Source organism: Opisthocomus hoazin, chromosome 6, assembly GCF_030867145.1.
Source record: "Opisthocomus hoazin isolate bOpiHoa1 chromosome 6, bOpiHoa1.hap1, whole genome shotgun sequence".
NCBI classification, from domain to species: Eukaryota; Metazoa; Chordata; class Aves; order Opisthocomiformes; family Opisthocomidae; genus Opisthocomus; species Opisthocomus hoazin.
The window spans coordinates 80,818,000-80,840,858 of record NC_134419.1 but is presented as its reverse complement, the minus strand read 5'-3'; the positions used below and the strand labels follow the sequence as shown (position 1 = coordinate 80,840,858).

General features: G+C 37.9%; 1 protein-coding gene across 1 annotated transcript in view; it reads left to right on the top strand.

The window, feature by feature from the left end:
* The window catches only part of CFAP46 (cilia and flagella associated protein 46), an 87,125-nt gene that overhangs the window by 243 nt on the left and 64,023 nt on the right, over positions 1-22,859 (top strand). The window contains exons 2-12 of the mRNA XM_075424007.1: positions 2,508-2,632; positions 3,622-3,753; positions 7,095-7,159; positions 7,672-7,836; positions 14,577-14,700; positions 15,437-15,531; positions 16,282-16,389; positions 17,399-17,498; positions 20,000-20,098; positions 21,455-21,645; positions 22,219-22,447. Coding sequence (XP_075280122.1) covers positions 2,508-2,632; positions 3,622-3,753; positions 7,095-7,159; positions 7,672-7,836; positions 14,577-14,700; positions 15,437-15,531; positions 16,282-16,389; positions 17,399-17,498; positions 20,000-20,098; positions 21,455-21,645; positions 22,219-22,447 — 1,433 coding nt within the window. The remainder of the gene's footprint in view (positions 1-2,507; positions 2,633-3,621; positions 3,754-7,094; positions 7,160-7,671; positions 7,837-14,576; positions 14,701-15,436; positions 15,532-16,281; positions 16,390-17,398; positions 17,499-19,999; positions 20,099-21,454; positions 21,646-22,218; positions 22,448-22,859) is intronic.

Sequence of the window (22,859 nt, the reverse complement as noted above, 5' to 3'; positions counted from 1 at the left end):
GACGGCTGCGAGGTTTGGGCCGTCTTTGATAATAAGTAAAATAAAAATCGTGCTTTAAACACGAAAACTGCTTGATCTTAACGTGTTTCTAGATATATAGAGAATGTATTCTTTCTCTGAATGCTTTAAGCGTGTTTCTTAGCTGTGAAAACGAGGAACTGCTGTAGTGTTCTGAGGTTAATCTAGTTTTCTTCCAGTCGAGTTTACCTCATATAACAGCTTTAAGGATCTAGTCTCGAATTTCTGTGTGAGCAGAGTACTGTTGAGTTGAGGGAATTGTGAATCAGGCCTTCAAAGCAGTTTGCTTTCTTGTGTGCTAACAACTTAGTTCGTTGTCTTGGTTGGTCTCTGAATTTTGGTTTGGGTATCGGAACTATGGATTTGTTGTGCGTTCAGATACAGCTTTATCTTTCTGTGTCGTTGTATTTTGTAATGGGTATTAAACCCTTGGTGGAAGGGGGGATTCTGAAAAAGTCTCACCCACGATGTATATAGAAACATTGGGAAAAGCAGGGGAAGACCCCCTCACTCGAAAACAACTTAATAATGTATGGGGTTTGGTTTGTTTAAAGGGAGTTGGTACAATTTGGGAACTGAATTGGGAATTGAATTGGGAATTTGGGAATTGGTTTTGGGATACTTACAAGTCGGTGTGTATTGTGGGGTTACAAGTTCTCTGGTTATTTGACATTGATTAATTATTTTGGGACTCTGGTTTTGGGTTGTACATGATATATACTGTATATATTGTTTTGAGTGAGGTCTATGTATATATATGTATAAACATATTGGTTGAGGTAGTTTGATTGTACGCTGTATGTATATATATCATTGTAGTTAAGTGATACACAGGTTGTAGGCAGAGGGATTTTAAAAAGATCCCTTCTAGTATGTGTGTATGTGTGTGTGTGTGTTGCCTTAACCCATTGGTCAAGAAGTAGAGAGGTTGTTTTATTGTAACGTGGGTTCTCGACCATCTTCGGAGGGAGGAATTTTAAAGAAGTCCCCTTTGGGATGCTTATAGAAGCATTGGAAGAGGGTGGGAGGTGATCCCCTCACAAGGAAGCAATTAGTTGAATGCTGTATAGTATACACTGCCAGTGTATATTTTGCAAGATCAAGAGAAATGGCCAAAGAATGGAACTTTTAAAGTATAATATTGCAATTAAGGTTGTTTTGCTGGTGCAAAGGGATATGGGAATGTGTCTAAATTGTATTAAGTATGATAGGGGTCAGAGGAAAATCCCTCTGGAGTTCATAAAACGGTTATGTAGAGTGACTAGGACAGAAAGGTATGGAGTTACAGGCTTCTTTGCCAGCTGCTGCTGCTTTGAATGGACAAGGCGGAGGAGTACTTGGAGGTCGAGAGACAGAAAGGTGGAATGAAAGGAGGGGGAAGACAGGGTAGAATTCCCTGGAAAAGAAGGGCATTGGACGATGGAGTGCCCCGGTTAGCGGGACAAGTCCTGAAGCGGGGGGGGAGAGGGTGGGGGGGTGGGCAGGGCAGGGGTACAGTTCCTGAAGCTGATCTGCTTGTGAGTCAGATTGAAGAGGACGGGGGGATGACTTTAAAGGTATCCCCAGCAGATCCACCGGTTGCAATTAAGCTGGGGAACAACGATGAGGAGTTTTTAGTTGATACGGGAACCACTTACTCTGTACCCAACACCTGCAAAGGAAATTTTAGCCATGAGACTAAGTGTTGTTGGTGCTACAGGGAAACAAGAAAATCATCTCTCTTTACAGCCCTTAAAATTTAAGTTAGGAAAGCAATGGGTGACTCACCAATTTTTATATATGCCTGATTGTCCAGTACCCTTGATGGGAAGGGATTTATTGAGCAAATCAAGGATGCTTTCTTCTGCATACCTCTAGACAAAGACAAGCAGGCGATATTCACATTTGAATGGGAAAGCCCCACCACTGGAGGAAAACGGAACTTAACTGTACGGTGCTACGTCAAGGCTTCAAAAGTAGCCGTGCAGTATTTAGGAACCAGTTGGCAAAGGAGCTAGAACTATGGAAAAAGGAAAATCTTGAGGGAACAATATTGTAATATATTCTGTTGGCTGCAGACGCTCGGGGAGAGGGTCTACAGATGAGTATAAGTCTGTTGAATTTCTTCGGACAAGGAGGATAGCGAATACCAAAGAGCAAAGCCCAGGTGGGGAAGAAGACTGTGATTTATTTAGGTTTTGAAATCTCGCAAGGACAGCTGAGACTGGGAGCTGACAGAAAAGAAGCGGTCTGCAAAACTCCAGAACCAAGAACTGTGTAAGGGCATTTTTGGGTAGTAGTGATTTTAAATTGCAAAAGAGTTGTTGATGCTTCATCTTACAACTGTGACTGACTTTGAACAACATTTCTTTGACATTATTTCCCTAAAACATTCATAATTGATTTCTGTAAAGGAGAAACAGGGTGCTATATATTTGATTTGAAATAATGCAATCATGTCTCTCAGTCCACCTTGAAGCATGAATTATCTGTTGCATTTTATATTTCAGATGTTCAGGCTTTGAAGAATGCTTATGAGTTGATCAAATCAGCCAGTCAGGGAAAATCTCTACTTGACTCATCAGATGACTTCAGCACCGACTTGTATGTTATATGTGCTGAGCAAGCATTGCAGGTTTGTAATTTAGGCAGTTTATTTGTATTGAATAAAAACGTTTGTATGACATTTTATTTACAGTTGTTCAAGTTACTACTTAAAAATATTCCCAGAAGTACCTGTGAAAAATATTACTCTTCTGGTTTTGGAGAGCAATTCTTTAAACATGCATTTGCAGTTACAGATCTGCCTCTAAATTATCACTTCTTTGTAATCAGTCAGCAAGCTGTGGCTTGTGAAGTTTGTAATTAGACCAAAATATGCAAGGTATACCATAGTAATATAAAATAGTTTGCCATGTCTGTTTTTTCTTGTTATGGAAAACTAACATTAGCAATTTGATTGTGATTGAAGAAAATGTGTTTGTGAACAGTCCCTACTGGGCAAAAGAAGAAAAGGTAACATTCTAGTTATGAAAGATTGTTGCTAATTGAGCTGACTTCTATAAAATGCAGTAGATGTTCTTAATTTTGAAGTATTTTTTTAGTTTCCAATCCATGGTTACAGGTGATTTGATTTCAAGCAGATGGAGTTTCTAATAAAGCAATTTCTTTTTTTTTTTCCAAGCTGCAAGCCACTCAAATTCTGTCTGTTGTCTGAAAATTGAGGTGCATGACTGACATCCATACAAAATCCTGCAGGCTAATATCTGTCCTTTTTTAAAAAAATATACTAATAATTTTGCCTGTAACAATTCTGTTAATGGCTATTTAAAAAGTAAACATTTTTCGTGTACTGTAAGGGGTTCTATGACTGAGTGACTAGGGAGCTTTTTTAAATAAAGGAGCTATTTTTCTATACATTTAGAATAACGAAAGTATAGCTTTGAATTCTGATAAATCGTAATGAGTTTGTACCAGATATGACATGCAGCTTTATGGAATATTGGTTGCATGCTGGTATGCAGTTAGAAGTTACACTTTGAGTAGGCATGCATTTTTAAAACCTAACAGTGCTTAATTATTTGCTGCATTTTTTAAATATTAAAATTCTTTTTTTTGTCTTAGTTGGGATGTCTGGAAATGAGCAGTGACTGTCTACAGATGTATTTTAAAGGAAGATTTCCTGTAAACCAGTTTCTTGGCAGAGCATATTTGTGCCAAGGCCAGCTGCACACTCCAATCTCTACAGATAATTTGGTGAGAAATTACGAAGGTTGCATTGTATTAAGCCAATTTAAAAAAGTATTTCTTCCAGGTTTTTATGTATTGCTTTCAGTCATTTAAAATACACGAGGGTATCGGGATCATAGAATCATTAAGATTGGAAAAGACCTCTTAAGATCATCAAGTCCAACTGTCACCCCGACACCACCATGCCAACTAAACAATGTCCCAAAGTGCTACGTCTGCACGTTTTCTGAACACCTCCAGGAATGGGGACTCCACCACTTCTCTGGGCAGCCTGTTCCAATGCTTCACAACCCTTTCAGTGAAGATATTTTTACCAATATCCAATCTAAACCTCCCCTGATGCAACTTGAGGCCATTTCATCTTGCCCTATCAATTGTTACTTGGGAGAAGAGACCAACCCCCACCTCACTACAACCTCCCTTCAGGTAGCTGTAGAGAGCGATAAGGTTTCCCCTCAGCCTCCTCTTCTTCAGACTGAACAACCCCAGTTCCCTCAGCCGTTCCTCACAAGAGTTGTTCTCCAGACCCCTCATCAGCCTCATTGCCCTGATCATGACTGGGAAAGATCAAAGGAAAATACATTAACGGGTAGTCTGGGAGTAAGCAAAACTTACTAGCTGAATTGGACTAATACTGCAAATACTTTGAGGAGGAAAAAAAAGAATGCTTGCAAAATTTTGCAGACAGTGGATTGTTTTAAAGTCAACCTTTTCACTTTTTACATCAATATGATACTTTAAGACAAAATTTAACTGTAGCTGGTAAAACAGTTACCAGTTTTATTCAGGATTACACTAAGCATTGCACCGAATCGTGGGAAATGGAGGACAAAGAGGGCCCTCAGAGAGGTTTTACAGTTCGTTTCTCTTCTGTGGCAGTGTGCTTCCACCACGGATTAGTAACCTTTCCATGTAGTACTTTAGATATGGCTTTTTAGAACAAGAGATGAAGCTTTATGGTAGCAACTCAGCAGGATACTTCTGCTTCGAAAAGCTTCTGTGTGTTACTATTCGGTGATACCGTGTCTATACATAATGAGCAGTTTTTATGCCCTGCTGAATTTAAAAAGGAGCGGAATCTGTTTTCTGTCTTCAGTATTTATTTCACTTGGCCTCATACTGTGGTCAGTCAGCTTTGACAATTTGTCAGTCATATGTGACCCCCGAAAATGGCCTTAACAGATGTTTGTGTTATTTGTATTCACAAATTTCACTGACAGGTGTTGCTGTAGTTTCTTTGAATAATATGTTTGAATTAACTTTTGAGATAGGCTTTTCTGCCTGTTACGTTATCTGTACTTTCTGTACATTCTCCGAGCGCATGTGCAAAACAACTGACCAGTGGTCTCTTTGAAACTTTGTCCGCATTTGAAAAGTATTTTCTAATGTCCAGTTAGTCTTTTATGTTCCTAAATTAAACAAACTATTCTGTGATGCTTTCTCAATCTCAGCCAGATTTTGCTATTTTCTTCTTGACTCTTGCTAACTTTTTAGAAGTTTAGTAACTGTTCCAGTATGCGCAATCCTAACTAGGTTCCCTTGTGCTATGCATTGTAAGGTGCTTTTAAGATACACTTTATATCAGTTGTAAAGTTTCTTCACTGCTGTGTTCCTAGAGAATTTATGAAAATAGGACTGTGGCACAACATCTCATGCTGTATAACTAGTAATCATCATTCACTTACAAAAGATAAAATTGTCCTTATTTTGGTTTCCATCCTAAGGGATCCTTGTTAGCTGATTAAAACATTTATAGAATCATAGAATGGTAAGGGTCAGAAGGGACCTTAAAGATCATCTAGTTCCAACCCCCCTGCCATGAGCAGGGACATCTTCCACTAGACCACGTTGCTCAGAGCTCCATTCAACCTGGCCTTGAACACTGCCAGGGAGGGGGCAGCCACAGCTTCTCTGGGCAACCTGGGCCAGGGCCTCACCACCCTCATGGTGAAGAATTTCTTCCTAATATCTAATCTAAATCTGCCCTCTTTTAGTTTAGAGCCCTTCCTCCTTGTCCTATCACTACATACCCTTGTAATAAGTCCCTCTTCATCCTTTCTGTAGGCCCCTTCAGGCACTGGCAGGCTGCTCTAAGGTCACCCCAGAGCCTTCTCTTCTCCAGGCTGAACAGCCCCAACTCCCTTAGCCTGTCCTTATAGGAAAGGTACTCCAGCCCTCTGATCATCTTCATGTTCTTATGTTCTTAAGGGCGAAGTGCAACTTTTCTGCTTCAGTATCTAATACCTCTCAGGCTCTTAATCCTGGTTTTCTCTTTATCTAGGCAGTTTCCACTCATTGCTCAGTAGCCTGCTTATGCCAATCCCAGCATCCTGTAAATTAGTCCCAACTCTTGTGGGAGTTTTTAGTTGTTTTGTTCTCTTTCACCATAGAGAGCCCTCTGGCGTCATGTCCTTCATGCCCATCCAGTTCCACCTCTGCTTTGCCATTTGCACTGCATCTTTCTCTTAGCCTTTCAAAAATCCCTTTTTATGATCCCATCCATCTTCTTTACACTCTCCCTTCAGGTATTTGTACATACTGATGGAATCCCCCCTGAGCTGCCTTCTCCAGGCTGAACAGTCCCAGCTCTCTCAGCCTGTACTCATACAAAAGATGCTCGACTCCGTTCATCATCTTTGAGGCCCTTTGTTGGACTCTATTCACAGTGTCCATGACTCTCTCGTACTGGGGCGCCCAGAACTGGACCCAGTACTCCAGGTGTGGCCTCACCAATGCTGAGCAGAGCGGACAGATCCCCTCGCTCGACACTGCACCTAAGGCAGCACAGGGCACTGTTAGCTGCCTTTGCAGGAAGGGCACGCTGCTGGCTTGTGTTCAGCTTGGGGTCCACCAGGACCCCCAGGTCCCCCTCTGAAAAACTGCTTCCCAGCTGCTTTAATGATAAAAAGAGCATTCGTGACACACCATTCAGTTGACAAATTCTTGTTGGAGCTTGTCTGAAGAAAATAATACCTCAAGTTGTTTTTTTTTTTTCCCCTGGCTTTGCTCTTGGACTTTTCTGAGCTTTCTTTGCTGAAAGCTTAAGAAGTTTGTAACTTTACAGTTTTGGAAAATTTCAGTCCTGCTAATTAAAGTTTGGCAGAAATGAAAGAAACTGAAAATATAGTCTTAAAATTTGAAATCAGGAAAACATAGTAATAGGCAATGCTACTGATTTTTATTTATTCTGTTTCTATGACAGAAACTTACAATGACAGCATGTTTTATTTGAGATTGGTCTGAAAATAAAAATTATGAGATGTGAACATGTTGAAGTAGGATAATGAAGTACTGATTTCTAAAATCCATATTCAAATTTCGTTAACTTTTTTTTTGCTCTGTTCTAGGAAGAGTTTGAAAAGTTTGTGCTGTTTTTTATGAAGGCAATAGATTTTGCTACCCATGATCGAAGGTAGGCCTTACTGATAGGATTAACTCTTTAAATCTCAGGAAATGTTACTGAGTTATGTTTTGTGGTTCTTTGTCTCAGATTTTCACTAGGAAGTCTGGAGTTGTGTTGTTTTATTTTGGTTTTGTGGATTTTCCTTCCATTTTGTTACCGCACTGTAATTGCGTGCTGCAACAATGTAAGAATACTGAACAGTCTTAAATAGACGAGATGAATGAGCCCGTTCAAGGCTGGTAGATATCTCTGAGTGTTTCTTTCCGTTTTATATTTATGCTCTGTAGAAAGAGAGCACCATGTTATCTTAAGTGGTCAGTTACTGGGTACAGTGTAGTTGCAAGAGTAACTGTATTCTTCTGCTGTCGTTGTGTTCTCAGTTTTTAGTCAGGATTGGTTCTTATCTAAACATATAGGAAAAGGTCAATTTTTTACTTCTTGAAGTGTCTTAAATATTCCGTCTGTAATTTTACGTTTATTTAAGTCCATGGAATACTGAATTCTTAATCCTTGTTTTTCAGATACTATTTTTTGATATATAATGCCTCAGTTCTTTATTGGCAACTTGTGAGATCATATGTTAAGCCTGGATTCCGCCGCTGTCTTATTCCCAGCCTTTCTCAGATTGTTAAAGCGTTAAACCAAGCTGAAGAGGAAGACAATGAATGGAGAGCAGAACTCATGATGTAAATTTAACTGTCTTTTTTCATATAGGTATTCTGTAGTCCTCTTGTACGCATGGCTGCCACCCAAGGTAGTCTTTAATAATGTATATTTCGTTGGTAACATTGGATACATGTATTGTGGAAAGCTTAACTGATAACTTTTAAAAGATATATAAATGTACACTTAACAGAAAAGGTGCTTCATTTTAATGTTTACTTTGAGGTAAAAATTTTAGTGGCAGAGACAGTTAGGCCCTAGATCCAATCTGAAGTATCACAGTCGTTTTAGATGTAGTGTTTGAATCCTTGCTTATGTGCAGTCCTTTCAAGTGCGGAGAAAGACAAACTCCCGTTTTCTTTAAGAAGTATTTTCTTCAGGTAAAGAAACAAAACCTTTAAATAGATAAAGAAAGATCTCTCCTGTCCTCTGATCCCTGAAGAGCAAGAAGCAGATTGGTAAGGTTGTAAGAACATACTCATAATACTTCCTAATTTCCTCCTTCTTCTTTATGAAGATTTTATATATATTGACCTAAGTTATCATTCTTATTATTTTTCTTCAAGTTAACCCATAACTGTATGTTGAAATGAAACTTTATGAAAAATGAGTGAGCAAAGTAAGTATTTGTATTGCAAATAAAGCAATTAAGAATACAGAGATGAGTTATGATCAGTAGTGATGTGGGTTTTATATGTCAGTCACATGCTTTAATGTACAATTTGGTACTGTATGGTTCCGTTAATGTAATTAGTTTAGATCAAGCTTTTTCCTTTCTAATTAGTATTATATCTGGTTTTCTTCGGTATTAAATTAAAGGTTATCCCTGCAACTTTGGATATACTACTTGGCGTAATGTGTCAAAGCATAAATGAAATAGGTCTTCTTTTAACCAGTCTTATGCAAAGTAAGAGCCCAAAAGTTATGAAAATGAGAATAACTTGCATAAACAAGACTATTGGGATTTAAACCAACAGGTTTTCTTTCTGGGAGTTAATGAAGGGAAATTAATTGTTATTTGAGAGCTAAACAACCCAACAAGGTGAATTCACAGAATATCTTTCAATATTATACAAAAAAATTAGAATTAAAAGTCTAATAGTTTTTAGGGTAGAGATTAGTGAGCTAGGGTTGGATAAAAATCCCTTCCACATTTAGGTCTGTCATAACTGAAATTTGTCAGCCAATTTAATGTTTTATTTAGGAAATAGATATTTTTTTTCTGATTGCATACTTTTCAGAGGTGTGTATAGTGTAATTTACAATGAATTAATTAGTTGATTCTAGTCAGAATCTTTAGCAGTTGTTGTTTCACTGAAGACAGCTCGTGGCTGAAGAAGTACTTTGTAGTTGTTGTCCCCATTTCAAATATGTTCCTCTTAAGCATGACTGAAAGTCCTGATTGCTTTTATAACGAAATGAAAAATGCAACCTGCTTAAATGTAATTTAAAAAGATAAGTACAAATGCAGAGTTTTTAAATAGACACGTATGTGGCTTTCTATGATGGTGTAACAACAAGGGTGGACAAGGGAAAACCTATGGATGTCATCTGTCTGGATTTTTGTAAAGCCTTTGACACGGTCCCCCACAACATCCTTCTCTCTAAATTGGAGAGCCATGGAGTTGATGGGTGGACCGTTCGGTGGATAAGGAATTGGTTGGATGGTCGCAGCCAAAGGGTAGTGGTCAACGGCTCAATGTCCAGATGGAGACCAGTGACGAGTGGAGTCCCTCAGGGGTCCGTACTGGGACCGGTGCTGTTCAATATATTCATCAATGACATGGACAGCGACATCGAGTGTACCCTCAGCAAGTTTGCAGATGACACCAAGCTGAGTGGTATGGTCGAGACACCAGAAGGACGGGATGCCATCCAGAGGGACGTGGACAAGCTGGAGGGGTGGGCCTGTGTGAACCTCATGAGGTTCAACATGGCCAAGTGCAAGGTCCTACACCTGGGTCGGGTTAATCCCCGGTATCAATACAGGCTGGGGGATGAAAGGATCGAGAGTAGCTCTGCTGAGAGGGACTTGGGGGTACTGATAGACGAAAGGCTGGACATGAGCCGGCAATGTGTGCTGGCAGCCCAGAGGGCCAACCGTGTCCTGGGCTGCATCAGGAGAAGCGTGGCCAGCAGGTCGAGAGAGGTGATTCTGCCCCTCTACTCTGCTCTGGTGAGACCTCACCTGGAGTCCTGCGTTCAGCTCTGGAGCCCTCAGCGCAAGAAGGACATGGAACTGTTGGAGTGGGTCCAAAGGAGGGCTACAAAAATGATCCGAGGGCTGGAGCACCTCTCCTGTGAGGAGAGGCTGAGAGAGTTGGGCTTGTTCAGCCTGGAGAAGGCTGCGGGGAGACCTGATTGCAGCCTTTCAGTACTTAAAGGGAGCCTATAGGAAAGATGGGGACAATCTTTTTAGTAGAGACAGCAGTGACAGGACGAGGGGTAATGGTTTTAAACTAAAACAGCGTAGGTTTAGGCTAGATATAAGGAAGAAATTCTTTACAATGAGGGTTGTGAAACACTGGAACGGGTTGCCCAGAGAGGTAGTGGAGGCCCCATCCCTGGAGGCATTCAAGACCAGGTTGGACAGGGCTCTGAGCAACCTGATCTAGTTGGTCGTGTCCCTGCTCGCTGCGGGGGGGGTTGGACTAGATGACCTCTAGGGGTCCCTTCCGACCCAAAACTTTCTATGATTCTGTGATTCTATGTTGTTGCTTTCTGCTATAGCTGCTAGGTTTTAAGTGACTGAATAAATTAATGCTTTTTGATGTTGCCTTTCAATATGTTTTTCCATAATGAGAATAGTAGAAAGGTACATGTTACCGTATTATACAATATGCTTAAATAATTATCAGTGTATCTATTGAACATGTCCTTGTTTGTTTCAGCCATGTACGAGCAGTCTCAGTCTGACTTCCCATTGCGTGTTGAACAGTGTATATATGATGACACCTGCACACTTATTTTTCAGACACCATGAGTGGAGTTGTTCAGATGGTGGAATTTAAATATTTTCATGTTTCAGTGTAGTCACCTCTGCTAAGAAAAAATATGTGTGAAGGAGTTTTCTTCAGACAGACTAGAAGGTTTTAGCAAAATAGTCCTGGAAACTATCCTAGTTAGAAGATGAGTTTTCCTTGAATTCTTTGAATGTGAGATCCTTTGACAAAGGAGGTTGACTAAGTTGCTTAACAGTCCTGGGTCCTAACAAAGCATACATTTTCTCAGTGAAAGGTCCCTGGATCTGCCATCTTCACAGAACAGTCAAGATGGGAAGGGACCTTTCAAGATCACATAGTCCACCTCTCCTGCTCAAGCATCTTAGTACAATATAGTAGATAGTTGTTGATAGCAGTGTGTCATTTTTTTATGGAGTGGCTGCATATATTGAAGGGTGATACTGGCTTCCTTTGAGGGTATAATTGTATAAATGATGTGTGTGGCCAGGTCATTGTATGATTTTTATTAATCTAACTGAAAGTCTTAAATTATTAATTCTTTGACTTAGATTAGAAGTGAAGCTGTGCTGTGGAGATTTAGATCAGTGGTAAATAAGATGTATGAGACATATGTTAATATAATCTGCTCAGTGTCTCTTGACAGCTGTTCACTAGCAAGAAGAAATTTTATTATTAAAATTCGGGTACATATAAGGTCCTCGTGTTACTTTTGTTTAAATATAGTTGTAGGTTTGCAGATCTGACATTCATACTTAGACATTTTGGCAGAGTTTCACTTGGTTTGAGAATCATAGAATCATTTATGTTGGAAAAGATCTTGAAGATCATAGAGTCCACGTGTAAACCTAACAGTGCCAAGTGTACCGCTAAACCATGACCCTAAGTGCTACATCTACACGCGCGTCTTTTAAATACCTCCAGGGACGGTGACTCCACCGTTTCCCTGGGCAGCCTATTCGAACGCTCCATAAGTGAGTTCTCCTTTCAGTGAAGAAATTTTTCCTAATATCCAACCTAAACATCCCCTGACGCATCTTGAGGCCAATTCCTCTCGTCCTATCACTTGTTACTTGGGAGAAGAGACCGACACCCACCCCACTACAAGCTCCTTTCAGGTAGTTGTAGAAAGCGATAAGGTCTCCTCTCAGCCTCCTTTGCTCCAGAATGAACAACCCCAGTTCCCTCAGCTGCTTGTCATGAGACTTGTTCTCCAGACCCTTCACTAGCCTCATTGCCCTTCTCTGGACACGCTCCAGCACCTCAGTGTCCTCCTTGTGGTGAGGGGCCGAAAACGGAACACAGTACTTGAGGTGCGGTCTCACCAGTGCCAAGTACAGGGGAATGGTCATTTCCCTAGTCCTGCTTGCTACACTATTTCTGTTTTATATGTTAAGTTTTTCTAAAATAAATCTAAAGAAAAAAATTTAAAGCATATGAACTGATAGTATCTGATTTGCGATCTTTGATTGCAGTTCAGAGTTTCCAGAGATTAAAATTTATTTAAGAGAAAGAGCTATCTGTTAGATATTTTTAAGTCTTTGCTAGTCAGAACAGGTGTTTCAGGATTGAGTAGCACATGTAGGCTAAGATATTCGTAAATCAGTCAGTAAGGAAACTAATGTTAGAAAGCAACCTAGTCAACACGCAGACAGATTTATTGCATCTTCAGTATTTAATTTCATTGAAAGAAACAACAAGTACTATCCAAAACCTCAGTAAAATAACTCACAAGAAAAACAATGTTGGTTGAGCTAAAAATTATTGTTAATGGGAAGTTTTGAGACTTAGAATGCACAGTGGAACTGAACCAAGGGTAAAGGTATCTATTTTCTTAAGCTATTTCAGAAATTTAAGACAAGTTCAATACATAGGTACTGAGTTGCTTCAAAACAAAAATAAAAGCCTGACAAATGCCATCCGGCATAATCCTGGCAGATGATGTCTAGAGATACAGCATATACCTTATGATTGCAAGGCGGTTCAGGTGGGAAGGGACCTCACGAGATGGGTAATCCAACCTCCTGGTCAAAGATGGGTCAGCTGGTGGGGTCAGGCTTAGGTCTTTATCCAGTCAGTTCTGGAAGCGGTCAAGGGTGGAGACTGCACAACCTGTCTGAGCTGCAGCAACTCTGCTTGACTGTCCTCACCGGGAGAAAGTTTTTTTTTTTTATTACCACTCTCAACCTCTCTTGTTTCAGTGTAGACCCATTGTCACTTGTCTTCCTGCCATGCACCTTAGTAAAGAACCTGGGTCCATCTTCTCAGTGATATGTCTTCCTGTAGGTACATGCTTCCGTGATCTGTCTGTGCTCCTGTTAATTGAGACCAGGGTGCCGTGGGCTGCGTTTGGTTCCAGAGCGCACTGCTGACTGGTGTTCAGCTGGCTGTCCACCAGGACCCCCAGGTTATTTTTAGTAGATCCGCCTTACTTTATTTTTTGAATGCTTTCACCATGCACAAGGCCTGGTAGATCTTTCTGGTGAAGACTGAGGCAAAGGTGGCTTGAGTCTCAGCTCTTATCTTCTAATTTATAGATTATAAGGAATACAGAAAGGTAGAAAACAGATATTTTTGTAATACCTGATTCTGCTAGTAAATTAATTTGTCATTGGTAATTTTACTTTTAGAACTGGACTGAATGTTTTTTTTCCTGTGCAAGATTAAAATGGAAGTCAAAAAAAACCCACAATCAACCCAGTGCGCTATTGTTACTATTATACACATTTGCACTATTACTGATTATTTTATAATAGGTTGATAATAATTGGTAATAAATGGTATATCGGTATCAATGTATTACTATTCTTGTATTTCCTGAGTAAAGCTGGAGCATAAACCTTGAGATACCTCTACTGAGAGAAACAGTCTTACATGCAAAATGAAGAGTGTCCATGTCATTTTTCAAGGTCAGACAACCTTTCTTCAGAGATGTTTTGGATGTGCCATTCTACAGACCATTTCTAGTTCCTGTTACACTTCTGCCACACTTTTTTCCTTTCTCTTTGTGAACTTTTCTATTTCTTTGGTCTATGACTGATAGTTTATTGCTATGCAGCATTTTCTTTATCAGGTGGAACGGAGGGAAATAAAAAACTAAGTAACAAAACATTCCAAAGGGTATACTAAAGATTATGTAGAATACCATGCATGCAGGTTTTTTATACCAAACATACTCTTGCTGAGGTATTGATGCGAACTAGCAAGTGCACACAATATATTTGTGTTACGAAACTTATGGCAGCATTTATTTTTTCTGACATTTGTATTTATTTTTTGAACATTTTTATTAGTATTGTTGTTAATTTATTTCATGGAATCATAGGCTCTTTTTCAGTTAAATCAGATAAAGTATCAAAAGTCCGGTAGATATGTTGCTGTTCCCAACATGGATAGTTTTCTTTTGCTAGATGGCTTTGAAATACTAGCCTTTCCAGTAATTAAGGGAGAATCTTATAATACTTCTCACAGAAATGTTATTCTCATACAACTTTAAATAATTAATTGTTTTAATTCCAGGTGTCCTGTTGAGAAAAGTTTTCACAAAAATCTCCTTTTCCAAGATTATTTTTGTGATCTGCAATAAATGTGTGTTAACAGCTGTCTATCTCCAAAAGAAACAAAGGCGTAGAAGTTAGAGGATCTCTTTTGCGTTGAGTCAAGATTTTATTGCGCTGATCGCTTGTACTGCATTTAGGAGTGGTACCTTGAATATAAAGAGTCTCTTTAAAGAAAAATAGAAATAAGAATTATTTCAGAAAGCATTAACAAATATTTAATACAAATATTTATTTGATCTGCAGAAATTTACTGGAGTGCTTCCTCGATGCTTCAAAATGGAAAGAAGCAGAAGAGTTTTCATCTACTGCAGCAATCTTTATTAAGGAAAATGTTCCAGATAAATACTCTCAAATATTTTCTCTAATGGTAATGCTGTAAAATATTTTAAACTCCCAGTAAGACAGGAGCTTTCTCTACACTTCATAAGATGATAGTTATGGTTGTTAAATATGTTGTTTCCTTCATTAAAATTTTGTGAGCTACCAAACAATACAGTAGAAAGGTAGAGATTTTTACAATTTGTGTGGTTTTGATACTATAAGTTAAAGAGCTCACTACTGCTCCTGCAAAACTTATTGTTCCAGTACAGCTTAAGTAATCAGTATCGATTGCTATGGGCAGTCAGTCTGAGAGAGTAAGAAGAAACAATGTGCATGCGTTTAATGTGTAACTCTACAGTTATATTGAAGTAGCTACAGTTTATTGTAGTGTCTTCATAATATTTTTAGTTATATATAATTTATAGTTACAGACAAATTTGAGCAGGGCTCACTTCTTGTAGCTGGATGAGATGATCTCAGAATGAGTGCAATCAAAAGGTGTTATTAAAAATGCATTAATTAGAATTCTGACTCAGATGTTAGTTCCACATTTAGATTTCTGCTAATACTTCTTATCCTCACTATGCGAAGATTAATATAGCTCTACTAGGCAATCTTTGTGGTATCCATACAGAAAAACATAAATTGCCATAGTAGCCTCACTGCCCTTAGAGTCCAGGAAAAAGCCTACGGTCAATATACCTGCTTTATTTTAGCCCTGTTGAGTGTTTGTCCTTTGTTTGCTTATTTAATCAATTAATAATTAAATTGTTATTTTATAGGTATACCACAAACTAATGGATATTTCACAGGTAGAGAAGGAAATGCAAAATTCCATCCATTTTTCAATTATTTATAAAATGCAGATGTTAAAATTGTAAGTATTAAAATGTATCCTTCCACTTGTACTTTGGTGCTTGATGTTACAGAGGTAGTGTCCGATTCTGGTAACCCATATGCCAGTAGAAAAATCTACTGCAACGATCAGTTTCTCAAAAGGAGAGCTATGATGATGCTTTGGGTGGCCTGTCTAAAGAACAGCCTCAGCTAAAAAATGAGATGTTTCTTTGTGAATGTAGGGAATAGTGTGTTGTACAGATATTCTAAAGTGAGATGAAATGGGGAAATTGCATCTAAAATATAGTGCATGAATCGAAGAGTGGGAAGTGCAATACTTTTTAAAGGCATGAAACAATTTTGAAAATTAGACTTCATAGCAAAATCTTGTTTAGTTTTTTTTTCCCAATGCCTCAACGCTTCCTCATTTTAAAAATATTAATTCTTTCCTTAGTAATAGTGGATTAATTTATGTTGACATTGTAGGAAAGGAGTTTTGCACACCATTTTTCTCTGCTTCTGGAATAAAATTTAACATCTGAAATATTAATTCTTATGCTAGAATTTTCTTTGTGCTTTGTATCTGGCCGTCTCTGACTGACTGACTTGGCATACCGAAGTAGGTTTGGTTGACTTGATTTTTAAATTTTTTTTCTTTGACATTTCAAAATCCAGGTATCCCATGGATACTTTGGACTAAGGGCCATACATTCTAAAGTTAAGAGAGTTACTTCAAATTTTTAGTGCAATAATATTTCATGTGATAAATTTGAGTCCTAATATATTGCAGGCAGTGGGACAGAAATGAATTTCCAAGCGATTCCACCACAAATCTGAACTCTGTATATGTCCTTCTGAAACAATACGATGTACCTCCAGCATCTGTTCTCAGTGTGAAGTGAGTTTTACTTGTCATAGCCCTGTGAAAGTTGATGCTGAAGCCGATCCTGCTTCCACTGAAGTCTGTCAGAATTCCCGTTGACATTGCAGAGAGTGAACTTGTACTTAGTTACAGTAGTTCGTGTTGTTGCATTAATGCTTAGGTCATCCTAAAAAAAGACAAAGATCCTGTAGGTGTTATTAAAGAACCCAAGATTAAATATCTTCTTCCATGTAGCTGTTTGTATAACGTGATTAAATCTTTTCATAACCCTTTCTTCTTGATAAAATGAGATTTTTAAAAGGTTTTGGAATTGACAACTGCTTTTCAGACTTTAGTTCATTTTTGGCTTTTTATGGATCCCTTCCCAATTCTTCAGCATAATTTCGAAACGCAGACTAACCAAACTCTCTATTGCAGTAGTTATATCACAGCTGTTACATGTGGAAGTAATACTACATTTTTACCTATTAAAGTCAATCTTCTTTGACAATGTTCAGGAGTCTCATTAATTCCCCTATGCCAGACAGTACACTATGCTCATTCCGTTATTTACAGAGATCCAACCATTTAGAACACAGTCTCCTGCTGTGTGTATTCTGTGTTCTTAGTTCCTAAATAATTGACCGATGGATTTGACTGTTTGAAGTTGTATGCTGGTTGACTGCATTGTGTTTACAGAATTACCTCAAATCTTCATTTGGTGTTTCACCATGTATGTGCTGCATACATTTCATTCTGTGTTTTTTATGTTCTTCAGAAACAGTTTGTGCAAGACTACAGTAGAAGTATGATAATTATTTTCCTTAAACAGATGAACTTTTGTATTTTTCATGTAATCAGCTTTAATATTTTTCCTTTTTTCCTGTTAACTGTGAGCATTACTAGTATAATCTCGTCCTCTAATATTCAGATGACTTCAAGATTTTCAGATATATTGCATGAAGTTACTTTCATATAGTGTTTTTCTTATTCTTTAAGAGAGCAATATCAGATTCTATGAAGTGACATTTTTTTATTTTTGAAGGATCCCTTTGATTTTGGAATTTGCACGTTTTTCTGTGAAAGTAAACTGCATTAAGCTTGCATATGATTGCATACTTGATTTGAAGAGAGCTGGGATTACTGTAAGTGTTAAAATTAATTACGGTTGATTTTTTCTTGAACAACTCCCCACCCCATTGTGATTATACTTGAAAAATAACACTGGTGGTTTTGGGATCTTCTGTCCATTTCTGTGTTGTTTATATATTCATTAATTTAAACAATTACTTGGAGAAGTGATCTATTCCTAAACTAGACAGAAGAAGTAAGGTCAGAAGGTAGGGTACAGGTAAGAATAAGCTAAATAGCAGTGCAGTTTTTTTGGCAAGTAAATGTTAACTGTAAATTTTTGCCTATTTTTAAATGTTATCTCTGGAACAGTTTGATTGGCAGTTAAATGCTGCTTGCAGGTTTTGAAGATTTAACCAGTTTACCAATTGAGGTTGTAATTGGTCACCAAGATAAAAGCTTAAAAGCAGTTAATGTGATATACATTTGCTTTAGTCTTTATGAGTTCAGTATCAACCTTGCAAAACAGCATATGAATTCTACTTCAGATGAGGAGAAAACAGAGCATTTGTCTGGAGCCTGATTAGGAGACTGGTAGAAGGAGGAGTTCAAAAAAGTTTGCCAAAAAAAAAGCCCCAAAGTTGTTACTTTTTCTGGAAAGTGGGCCTTAAGCAGTGTAGCACTCTAATTTGAGCGAGAAACTCAGAGACGTTGTTCCACAAACTGCACTCCCTAATACTTTCCTTTACGTGGGTCTTTTCTGACAGTGTTTGTTCCTATGCCTTTCCCAGTTTCCCTTAGTAGGAATGATTCATTTTCCAGCAAACTGTTACTTGATTTGTTATTACTAACATGTAATGATTTTTTTACTCTTCTGCAGTATTTTTATTATTATGTTACTGTAGCGGTATTCTTAGATTAAAATTTTGTGTGGTCTACCTAATAACTAGTCTTTCAATGTGCATGCCCTTTTTGATTCTTACATCCAGCTAGCTCTGAGATCTGTTTTTTCTGTTCCTTCCCCGTTGTTGTGGTTTCGCCCCAGTGGGCAACTAACCACCACACAGCTTCTCACTCACTTTCCTCCGGTGGGATGGGAGAGAGAAACAGAAGAGTAAAAGTGAAAAAACTCTTGAGTTGAGATAAAAACAGGTTAATAATAAAAAAAAAGGGGAGGGGGAGAAAAAAATAACAGAAAAATAAAACTCGAGAAAAGACAAGTGATGCAAATGAAAACAATTGCTGACCACCAGCCAACCTACCAATGCCCAGCCAGTCCCTGAGCAGCAGCCCCCCCATCAACCTTCCCTCCCACTTTTATTGCTGAGCGTGATGCCATGTGGTCTGGAATATCCCTCTGGTCAGCCGGGCTCAGCTGTCCCAGCTGTGTCCCCTCCCAACTTCTTGTGCACCTCCAGCCCACTCACTGGCAGGGCAATGTGAGGAGCAGAAAAGGCCTTGGTGCTGTGGAAGCACTGCTCAGCAACAATTAGAACGTCCCTGTGTTATCAACACTGTTTTCAGCACAAATCCGAAACATAGCCCCATACAAGCTACTATGAAGTAAACTAGTGCTGTCCCAGAATCAGAACTGTTCATCACCGTATTTGGAAAACAGGTATGTTTTTCAATTACAAAAAAGTGTGAAGTGGTGCCTGGTTGTGTTGGGATCCCCATGAGTAATTTTTAATTGTCTGAAATATGCATGTAAGGAAATAAGTGGCAAATACTGCCAAACAAATTTCAAAGAGTATTTTCAAATTTCTACTATAAAGGTCCTACTTTGACTTACTTGTAATGTAAATTTAACTTATCCTCAGTGAAACTTTTTTATTCCAGGTGCCTGCTTCAGGCCCATTTTTTCTCCTGCAATTCTAAAATCATACACAATTCCATAGCATTCCACTGGAAGATGTATTTAAATCTCCTAGATCAAATATGCACAAGGATTTAGTTTGGCTATTTGTATAGACAGTTATAGCAAGTATCCCTTCTGCCGCAGCAGTAGAGAAGCCTTGCTTCTATTTCAGCCTTCTCTCTTAGAGTTAGTGGGTGTTTAACTGACCATCTTCAGACTGCCCAGCATCATTTTGACAGTGACCTCTTCATGGTAGAGTGAGAGTAATCTATATCAAGTTCCAGTTCCTTGGCTTTTGCCAAGTAGTGACATGTTTTGCAGCCATAACATGAATTCCATCTCTCTATGTGTTGGTCATTATGTTGTAGTGGCAGTTTTACATTCATGTAAGTTTTTCAAGATGTCATCTGTTTTCCAGTCATGAGGATGTTCAATTAATAAAGGTCTGAAATCAAATTACAGTATAGGAAATACCAAGTGTACATGGGTTTTCTCATTGCAAAGTCTAGCAGTGAACAATTTTAAAAATCATGGTAAAGTTATTTTGCAGCTTCAGCTTAGTAAGAGTGACTGCTGTTCAACAAATTCCACTCCCTTTTTATTGTTTCAGTTAATTAGCCAGTACAGTGCTGTGTTAGTGTAATTACGTGAGTTTAATCATCATTATGTTCCTTTTTAATTATTAAAATTATCATTTTATATGTTAATACTTCATAGGAGCAAGGGAAACTTATTGAAATAGAATGCCTGGAATGTGAATATGAAATGAAAAAATTTGGCACTAAAATTGTGACTTACACCAAAGAAGTTGTTGAGGTATGTTCTTTAACTTTGAGAGAAAAGTAAAAGTTTTAATTTGTTAAACATGGAAAATTGCATTGGATGATGTGTCTGAATTACGTTATACTGATCAGATACTCTTTTAAACTTTATATTCTTGCTAATTGGACTGCCAAGAAGAAAACAGGAAAAAATAAAGAACAGTTGTATATTCCTCCTGTAAGTCTTCTGTCTGATTATTTTCATAATGTATTTCTTTCCAAGAGTAAAGATGGTAGCATTGAGGCATGCAAAGGCAACATTTTCTTGTTTTCATATTTCACATTTATGGGAGGTTTTTTCGTAGAATATCTCAAGTTGGAAGGGACCCATAAGGATCGTCAAGTCCTACTCAACTATTGCATGTTATGGGCAGTCTCATACAAATTCTTATGTTACAGAAATGCAGATTATTCCTGATAAATTGTCACACAGAGGAGGATTTTCTTAGATTTCTGTAGTCAGATGACTCAGTTATAATTCAGACCATCAAAAGTAAAGCCTAAATTGTCAATATTATCAATGAGATTAGGTAGATACCTACAATGAGCAATGTAGAACAGCTGTTGGAGGCACCTGAAGTTCCTAAAATTAGAAGTATGAATATATTTCATGGAAATTGATAGTGTTAGTGCATAAACTGACTCCTATCTATGACTTCTCATTTTGGGGTTCAGAAATTCCATTGGTCTTTTGAAAAAAAAAGTTCATGAATTCCTCATGATATGAAACACTACTAATACTGCTTAAATAAAAAATAGGATATTTAGGCATTTAGATATTTTGAAATATTCCTACTGCAGTGTATGCAGTTGGAGATTTTGTGTTTGATTTTTTCTTTTTTCTTAATGGCATAACCTCTAAAAATAACTTAATTAGCAGTGTCTGTTACTGTAGGTAAGAATTTGCTTTTAGATTTAATAAGAACCAAGTTTAATTGACAGTATGGCAAAGCTCATTCATAAAATTTCTTTTTTTCCTCTTTTACACTGCATTTGTAGCTTAGTTAAAAAAAAAGAAAGCAGCAGCTAAGCCTTCTGAATTCACAAATATTTCACAATTATCAGTTTCTGGTTATCATAAGAAAGGTGAATAGCTGACAGACTTCTGCCTGAAACATGTAGTAGCAGCATGGAGTGCCTAAAAGAAGTACTGCTTAGTTATTGATACCTATTTAAAAAAAAAAAGGTTTTATTAAAGAAATTGTAAAAAAAAAAAAAAAAAATTCCGAAGTCTGCTGGCTGAGAGACTGCTTTCTGTTGGAAACAGCCCTAAGATTAAAATTTGGAGGAATGTGTAAGAACTTCTATTTGTTAAATGCAATATATGTTGATTAATTTTTCATTTGTGTAGGCTCAGCTGGAATTGATAAAAAATCTGGAGTTAACCTTAATACATGCAGTTCAGTTGGGAGATCCTGATGTCATTCAGGTTGTTTGTACAACCCAGTGGAATTTGTGCTTATCACTACTACAACACAATTTGCATCAACATGTGCGAAAGCCGTTGATATCAGTTGCTGATGTCCTTGAAGAGATTGACAGGTACCTTTCTACACTGTGCATTTTTTTTGTTTGTTACTTTGAAAGGTCTAATGGCTGAGCATCAAATTCATTTAAAAGCTAAAGCTCTATGATGTAAAGTGTTTGAAAATTTTCCACTACTTATAATAAATTAACATCTGCGTTTTGCCTACATTTCCTTGTTAATCATTTAAATATAGGTTCCTTTCAGGCAAAATTCCACACTGTTTAATGGCCTATAGCAAATACTGAAATTTATTAGGAACTGAAAAAACACTGTTGTACTGCAGTTGCCAGCTGGTATTTAACCACAACTGTAGTTAATCAAAATTATCAGTTAGTCTATGAGATGTGTTGTTTCCTCATGGCTGTGTTTTCTTATGCAGGGTTAGTGGAAGTACAATGTGGTTAAATTTTCTAAGTAATTTCATTAAAAAGGCATGGTAGTGAAAAAGGAGGAGGCAAGTAAGTTAAAAAGGGAATATCTATTTTCATACTGGAGTCACTTTTAATTATTGAGTTTCACTTTTGTGTAATTTTTAGAGTTTTGGTTTGCCTTGTTATAACAGTTATATTTAAATTCGTATTCCTTAGCATGTTGATTTTGTTGCGCTGCCAAGTTCATATGGAAATAGCTCGTATTGAAGAAGATGGGGATAGAATAGAGGCTGCTGTGGAACATTTGCAAAAAGCTATACATCTAAACAACGGTGGGCAGTATGAAGAATATCTGAGACTGACTTTTAACCGTCTCCGTTTGTGCACTATGCTGTATAAGTCACCTGAGCGTCTAGAGGATCGGGCAGTAATGATGATTGAACAGGTAATCATGAGGACTAAGGTCAGTAGATGAAATAGGTTTGCTTACTAAATTGTGGCAGAGGAAAGCCAGCTGTTTGGTAAAACTGCATATTAGTAGAGCTAGCATCAGCTTACTATAAGCAAATTGGCATTGGTTGGTTGACTTGAAAAACTCTCTGCATTGTCTCTGTGGTGGTCATGCTGCTTCACACTGTGAAGATTGCAAAAGAGATTTTTTCCACTCATGTTCAAAGCTTATTTCTTGGAAGGGGAGGGAAAGTTATTTATTGCCAATAATATCAGCAAAAAAAGAAGCCTATTAATAATCATCAACAATTAAGATTTCATTGTGTGGAACAGTGTTTTCATCAATGAGGGGAGCAGTGGCCAAATAGCAAACATCCTAGCTGGCTATGAGATAATACATAGTAAGT